This window comes from Cupressus sempervirens, chromosome 7 (assembly GCF_028749045.1).
Source record: "Cupressus sempervirens isolate cs-2001-9-10 chromosome 7, ASM2874904v1, whole genome shotgun sequence".
NCBI classification, from domain to species: Eukaryota; Viridiplantae; Streptophyta; class Pinopsida; order Cupressales; family Cupressaceae; genus Cupressus; species Cupressus sempervirens.
In genome coordinates, this window is record NC_143124.1 from 342,307,263 (window position 1) to 342,314,982 (window position 7,720).

General features: G+C 31.5%; 1 protein-coding gene across 2 annotated transcripts; it reads left to right on the forward strand.

Moving 5' to 3' along the window:
• Positions 1–3,027: 3,027 nt before the first annotated feature.
• On the forward strand, positions 3,028–5,277 carry LOC149546825 (nudix hydrolase 2-like). 2 transcript variants are annotated; one of them, XM_089794675.1, is made up of 8 exons: positions 3,028–3,299; positions 3,394–3,459; positions 3,555–3,692; positions 4,092–4,169; positions 4,290–4,340; positions 4,435–4,469; positions 4,589–4,697; positions 4,785–5,277. In XM_089794675.1, exons 1-8 carry the CDS (start codon positions 3,096–3,098, stop codon positions 4,965–4,967), a joined length of 864 nt encoding a protein of 287 aa, XP_089650801.1. In that variant the 5' UTR covers positions 3,028–3,095; the 3' UTR covers positions 4,968–5,277. The 2 variants fall into 2 exon arrangements, with proteins under 2 accessions (XP_089650801.1, XP_089650802.1); XM_089794676.1 differs by lacking the exon at positions 3,555–3,692 and having other exon boundaries at positions 3,045–3,299; positions 4,785–5,095.
• The last annotated feature ends 2,443 nt before the right edge of the window (positions 5,278–7,720 follow it).

Genomic DNA, 7,720 nt, shown 5'->3' on the forward strand with positions numbered 1-7,720 from the left:
TGACACCCATAAATCTTCACTATTGCATCAATAAAGTATATCAAATGAAGGTTACAATATTTTGATCATGAGTCATGATCTACCCTATGAAAGGTCAACCCTGTTAAAGGCTTACTAATGTTGTTAGGTCTCACCTAGTTAGAGGATTTCAACACCCTATTAGAAGTGTGCCTTGTTAGAGGACTTCAACTTACAACTAAGTAAGCACCTTAAAAGATTTCATACAGTCTATTAGGGCTACTCTATTAAGAGGTTTGACTTAAATCACCTGTTAGAATATCTCGGTAATAGATTCTGTGGTTGGCACTTGCTTGCCTGATAATCGATCACCTCTAAACAATGTCTTCTTAATCCTTCTTGATTAGATGTCTTAATGTTGTATCCTTTTCTCTATCCTATGTTCTGCTCTAACTAATTCTATAATTCACTCTCTCTACATAACTTTTAAGTTACCATGAATGCTATGTTTGTGCATGTAAACTTCTCTCTTCGCTCCTTCAATTCCTTACACACTTGATCATTCATGAAGAGTTTAGAGTTTCAGCATCCTTAAGAAGAATTTTGTGGCTTAGGGTTAGGTATGAATCTACAGGTAAGATTCATCCATTTTGCCACTTAATCCTTCTCATTTTCTTATTGGTTGAATGTAATTGCATAGGGAATCCAACTAGAGATTCATCCCTATCTCCAAAATATCTAAATACAATCTTAAGTTAGCTCAAAAATATTTTATATAGTTGTTTGTGCCATTACAAACAAATATGTCAATACTATCTTACTTTGCGTCTGATGTCTTTGATGCTTGGCATGCACTAATCTTTCTATTATGACTCGACATTTGGTTTGCTCAGTATCCACTATTTACTCGACTCTTGAATCACTCGACCTGGTCTATTTGCTCAACACTTGAGTGACTCGGCACATGAGTGACTTGGTACTCACTATAACTTAGCATGGTCTAATATTTACATGTTATCCTCGGCATGTATTACTAGTTTGGCATGAACTAAGTAAATGGCTTACATGTGTTGACAATCACTTGTCAAAACCAATCTAAGATCAACATAAGAACATGAGAAATTATAAATGTTATAGTAAAAACACATAACTAAGTCCATTAAAAGTAAAATAGACAATTTTTTGTCTCAAATAAAATATCATAGCTATCTATTATGTGTGTGTCACTTCAAAATTGATATGCTCACTTAATAAAATAGAATGGTCACTTAACATAAATTGTTATCTTAAGTGCACACATACTATTCTTCTATGTATGAAGGAGAAATATATATCCACTAATTATTTGATATTAACAGTTTGTCTTATCACATATATAAAAGGTGAACACAATAAATGTCTTGTATTTTTCCATGATATGTTTTTGTGTTCAAGTAATTGTTCTTTTGTGTTGGATATAAAAAAAATAGATATAATAAATATTTATAATAACTAATAACTATTTTATCCATTTAAGTTGTATATATCTTATATTTTATATAGTTATACAATATTCTATTAATAACAAATGATATTTTTAAATTCAACTACTACAGATTTTTAGATTAAGTTTTGGTTGAATCTTCAAAAGGTTTTTTTTTTGACACATTTCACCAAATGTTGATAGACTATCAATGTACAACTACTATAACTATACTAGTAGCCAGGGTGCCAAGTTCAAGCTAACAACAACTGGGTAAACATCAGTTGTGACCTCTGCTAATGGATATGTTGATCATGGATCGATTGATGCAACTGGTGCATTTGGTTATGCTTCTAGTTCAATTGCTTCACTTACTATATCTCCTCACTATGGCTCTCCATCTACTGCTTTGCTATTTTAAAGAGTTGTCCAATTAGTCATAGTTCAAACCTTAGTTGTAGGTGATTAAGTGGCCATTTCACATTTCCAAAAAGCAATTGAACATCCTAAAATGTTCCACGTTACAACTACATGTTGATGAAATTAGCCCTCATGACTACTGGTCCCTTTCCCCTATTAAACTCTTTATTTTTCTTTTTGAAAAAGTAAGAACTTAGAAAAATAACGACTACTGGTCCCTCACCCCTATTAAGCTCTTTATTTTTTTAATTTTTTTTTTAATGTAAGAACCCAGAAAAATGACGAAAACTACTTAGAAATTTAAACGCTTACGTAAAGTACAGCTCACCTCTCTGTAGTTAATCGATAAAAACAAATCGGTGTCAGATATTCGGTGGCTGAAATTTAAAATCTCCGAGAGCAACAAAAATTTTGCAACTTAGGAAGATACACAGAATTTGACCGTTGAATATCCAATTGAAACGTTCACAAATATTTAGCTCATAATTTGTTGTTTGAAATTTTCAAATGCTTACGTCTATTCAATATGAAAACTTTGCAGAGCAGAAGGAAAGCTGGCTAACAATTTCTATATCAGTTCTGCGTAGTTGATAAGCTTCCCCCATAAACGGGTAAACGCTTTACGTATTCTAGAAAATTTTCCCTTGTGACCAACGATGAAGCTATTGCGTCGTTAACAGCAAGTATCGATATGCCCAACATATGTTACAAACATCACTCTCATATATCTCTCTATATATGATAGGATATAATTAAATTGCCAACTAATATTTAATACCGATAGAACTAGCCACCTCAAACATACAGACACCCACATATGTACGACGTAAGCATACTAGATGCTGAGAAGATTGAAATTAGCCTTCTGATACACTTCCACGCTTACGTACAATTATAAAACTTATAAAACTCGTTGCGGAAAAACTTGCGGACAATTCCATTTAGAGAAACTAGGAATCTTCCTAGCCGTTCAATGTTTATGTACAATTAATGTTTCCTTGAGATTTACGCCGAGAAACTTTCCTTGTCCTGACAAGATCTGAATCACGAAGATGGAGAGAAGGGCCATGGTAGTTGCTCGTTACAAACGACGAAGCCCTAGCGAAATATCTTACTAAGAATTCAGTTGCATGATTCTTCTCATCTCGACTATTGCTATATATAGCCACCCTCTGCTCAGGAAGAGGACAACCGAATCGCTATCTGTTGACCTTTGTTTCTAATTTTTGGACATACTACTGCTTTCCACGACACAATGGCTTTCCCATCTAACGAAACATCTTCCAGCAATGATAGTGCGGTAGTCATAAATGAAATGTCTGGAGAGGAAACGCATGAAGTGTTGAATGCTCGGGAAGACAGATATGGTGGTATGGAAGTGGACACCGAAAATATGGACAACGATGTTCTTCGATTTGCATCTTCGCTCAAGGCATCGTTATCTCAATGGGCACGCCAGGTGAGGGCTTTAATCTTTACTCCATATATGAATTCATCACTAAATATGACAGAAAATAGATAATAGCTTTAATTCTTCCTAATTTTCTATGAAGGGCAAGAAGGGTGTTTGGATTAAGGTAGCCAAGGAACAGGCCAAACTAGTTCCCGTTGCGATCGAGGTTAGTTTTGAGGAAAATCATTACGATCATTGTTTTTCAATCGCGCAGAAGCATATTGAGTCGTGGGCATGTGCTCTAATAAAATTTGTATGCAGGAGGGATTTTGGTATCACCATGCTGAACATTCATACGTGATTTTAGTGCTTTGGATCTCTGCAACTCCTTGTACCATACCTGATAATGCCTCCCACCAAGTGGGAATTGCAGCTTTTGTGTACAACGACAAGAGAGATGTAATTGCACAGTTTTAATATCACAAACTTATATGCTTTGTTCGTTCTAATGTATCCTATCTTTAGAAAATATTGATTGCTTCAACAAGAAGGTTTTCTTTTCTTTTCTTTTTTAAGAAAAACGTATGTTGCTTTTCTATCACTCTTAAATATCACTATTTTGTAAAATAAATCAATATTTTACTATTTAATATTTTAGTTTAGAAAAATCCTTAATGTATAATGTTTAGACCCTGTGTTATTTTCCTATAACTGTACGGAGCTTAAAATTCTAATTGGAAATTTTGTTCAAAGCTGATCCCTTTGTCATATAGATGCGTATAATCACCCAGTCAATCGCTGTCAACGTACTCATTCCGAGCCATTACTTTGAATTGATAAATGGCAATGTGAATGCAGGTTCTTGTACTTCGGGAGAAGTGCGGACCCTACAAAGATTCAGGACTGTGGAAAATGCCCACGGGAAGGATTCACCAGGTATCAAATATAAATTTGAATATATAAAGACTGGAGAATATAAATTTGTGACGGGTTTAGATTTTAAATGAAAGTACAAGGCACCCACCTATGCATTTGCTCCAAATTTCTTCTTTATAGGGCGAAGGCATTAAAGAAGGGGCTGTAAGAGAAGTTAGGGAAGAAACAGGGGTAAAACTCTCTTGCCTTCCCTCTGTCCTCCGAATTGTGATAGCTTTCACATTATTGTATTATATTTTAAAGCTTTTCTTATACTTTTTTACAGATTGATACAGAATTTATACAAGTGGTCGGGTTCAGGTAGAGAATACATTCATAATAAACTTGCCTCGGTGTTTAGTTTGATAAATTCGAGGACGATGTGTATGTTTGATAGATCAATTTTTAGCTTTCTTACTCTTGACGCTGGTGAACTTCAGGGATGGTCACAATGCCGCTTTTGGAAAATCCGATATTCTCTTTGTTTGTATGTTGAAACCACTTTCATTCGACATTGTTATACAGGATGACGAAGTTTCAGCAGCAAAGGTATGTATTTGACCATAAGGCGGTACGTTTGCTTTCATGAATATTTTCAATTTCTACTTAAGTGACCTAGAATTTTGTTTTGTTCAGTGGATGGCAGTAGATGAATTTTCTGCTCAACCAAAAGTGCAGCAAAGCAAACTTCTCAAGGACATGGTGGCGGTTTGTGTTGCCAACATGAACAGACGATGTGAAGGATTTTCAGTAACTGAAATGCCGTCACGCAAACCCTCTGCCTTTTACCACAGTCCCATAGTTTCTAGTATTTCTTGATACAGAATCACAAATAAAATGGACTTGTGGCCCCCATTTCGTTTACTTCATACGAAGGGATATTTTGTTTCCAGTTAGTAAAAAAAATTAAAAAATAAGTAATCAGGTGAGTTTGATTCTGTTATCAACACGAATAATAATATCATTTCACCACATGTACATGACAACTTGATATGTCTTTTATATTTTATTTACTCTTTAGAATTGTTCACACAAAAGTTTAGATTTTTGTGACGCCAGACACTGTAATCTTCTTAGAATGATTAGCTATGTTGCATATGAATTTTCCAGTCACATTGTAAAGTTTCAATCTGCTCTTCACATTTATCCTAGATTCATAATTTTTAATTTTCAAATGATAAGTATATTGTTTGATTTAATTTTTTTTCTTTTTTTTTTTTCTTTTTTAATTTAGGGATAATAGTTATATAATTTAGGGATAATAGTTATATGTGTAGAATAAATAATAGGAAAAAAATATTTAATTCTAAATTGATATTCTTAAATCTATTCTACTTCTATCATGAATGTTGGTCTCAAATCAAACTATTTAAAATAGTTTAAAACACAATACTAACATTAATATGCTACAAAATACTTATCTAAAATATGATTCGGTGAGATGGTTTGATTTATTGGACATCTTTGTTTGTACTTTTTTGCCAAATTTTTTGGACATCGCATTATAAATTAACTTAAATATTGATAATGTGATATTAACTTTATAATTGAAACAAAATTATTCTATAATGCACATTCACAATGCACAAAATGTGAATGTCATTCCAAATACTTCTACCCACTTAATTGTTAATTGTGAAAATCAGATAAACACAATATAATTTACTATGCATAATTACACAATAGTCCCAATAATTTATCATTTATAATCTCCTAGATAAAATAAAGAAGATATATTTTTCATTCACTATACTAAACAAATAATTTGCAGAGAATGATTTTCAACGAATCTAGTTTACACTTCTATTATTTTAATTTTTTAATTATAAATTAAATAAATATTAAAATTATTTTATAATTATTTTAGAACTAAAATTATATTAATTTATAAACTATGACGACAAATCTAGGCTACTAAGTGACACTTGTTTGTCTAGGTGTTTTTGAATGAGAAAATGAATTTAATTTATAAAAGTTATATCCTATAATCTCTAATGAGTTTTAAGCTTAGTATGTAGTAGATATTTCATTGGATTAAATATTTATATCTAAGGAGATTTTGATGCATAATTAGCCAATCATGGAGGGATTTTTTATGTCATAGTTTATAATTTCATTATCTAATATGATAATAAAATTCAACTCTTCATTTAAACTCCATTGTTGAGGTGCTACATAACTATCCATTTGAAACTAAAATGTAATCAAATTTGAATTTCCCATAAAAGGTTTATACAATTGCTATTTTATCAGTCCAAAATGCTTTTTTACAAACTTTATTCTTATTTTACCAAATCTTTTCATATTTGTTGCACACACATAAATTCTATTTTTCCCTATTTTTATTAAATTATAAACATAATATGTGCAATAAATATATTCATTCTTTGGTGCCTATTGGATGAATAGATGTTGTTTGAAAATGTTTTGGGATAATGATAAGTGGTATACGACTTTGTGATTTTGTGCTTTATATTTTAGATTTGGAAAAAAATGAATAGTTCCATAAATCAAACCATTATAGATAATAATTAGCATCAATTTACATGTAGGAACTATTATAGATAATAATCTGTATAAGTTTATGTATATAGTGTAGTTGGAAGAACCATTCACTATAATATTGATAAATTAGAGTGTCTTTAATAGCACTTCTTATTTTTTAAACCCAATTTTGAACGGAAATAAATGGTTTGACATGAATAAATACTAACACTTGCACCTTTTAAGGTTGTAAGGGTTATGGCAAGAGTTTTATATGTATCAAATGGTGTCCTTATATCGTTCACAATATTTTCTATGCATAGTGAAATATTGGCAAGATAATTTTTAAATGATTATATTTTTCTCTTCCTTGTTGTCCTAGGAATAAATCTTGTTAAAAAATGGTGTCCTTATATTGTTCACAATATTTTCTATGCATAGTGAAACGTTGGTAAGATAATTTTTTAATGTTTATATTTTTCTCTTCCTTGTTGTCCTAGGAATAAATCTTGTTAAACTTTTCTTTTTTTGGGTCTCATCTTGTCTTTTTAATAATTTATCTTCTTTGCAACTTTTCTCAATATCTTTGCGTTGTTTTTCATATATAATGGATTTTACATGTTCTTGGTCATTATGGATTCTACTTTGAATATCCTCCTCCAAAAGCATGGGTACTATAGGAGTATTGAAATTATTAGTAATAAAGTACAAACTTTTGTAGTGGTTTTCATTATGATATGAGACATGGAGTGTGGGAGTATCTAAGCTATTAGAATTATCAATTTTAAATACTTGCCCATTCAAATGGTGCACATGAATGTTAATTCAAGTCACCATGTAGGATACATAAATCTCACAATGGTCTACCTAAATTCCATATTCTATGAAATTTTCATAGTATTCTTCAAAATTCATATCATCTTTCTAAGTAAAGAAAGGCTTAAAGTCTAAACAATTCTCCATAACGTAATCCACTACCATACTACAATACTTTAAATGTTTTTCTTGGTCACCTTCAAGTTGATTTGGTAGGGCTTTGGAAAAATAATTTCCATCTGGTAACATTTGTACCATTATTATCCACAATC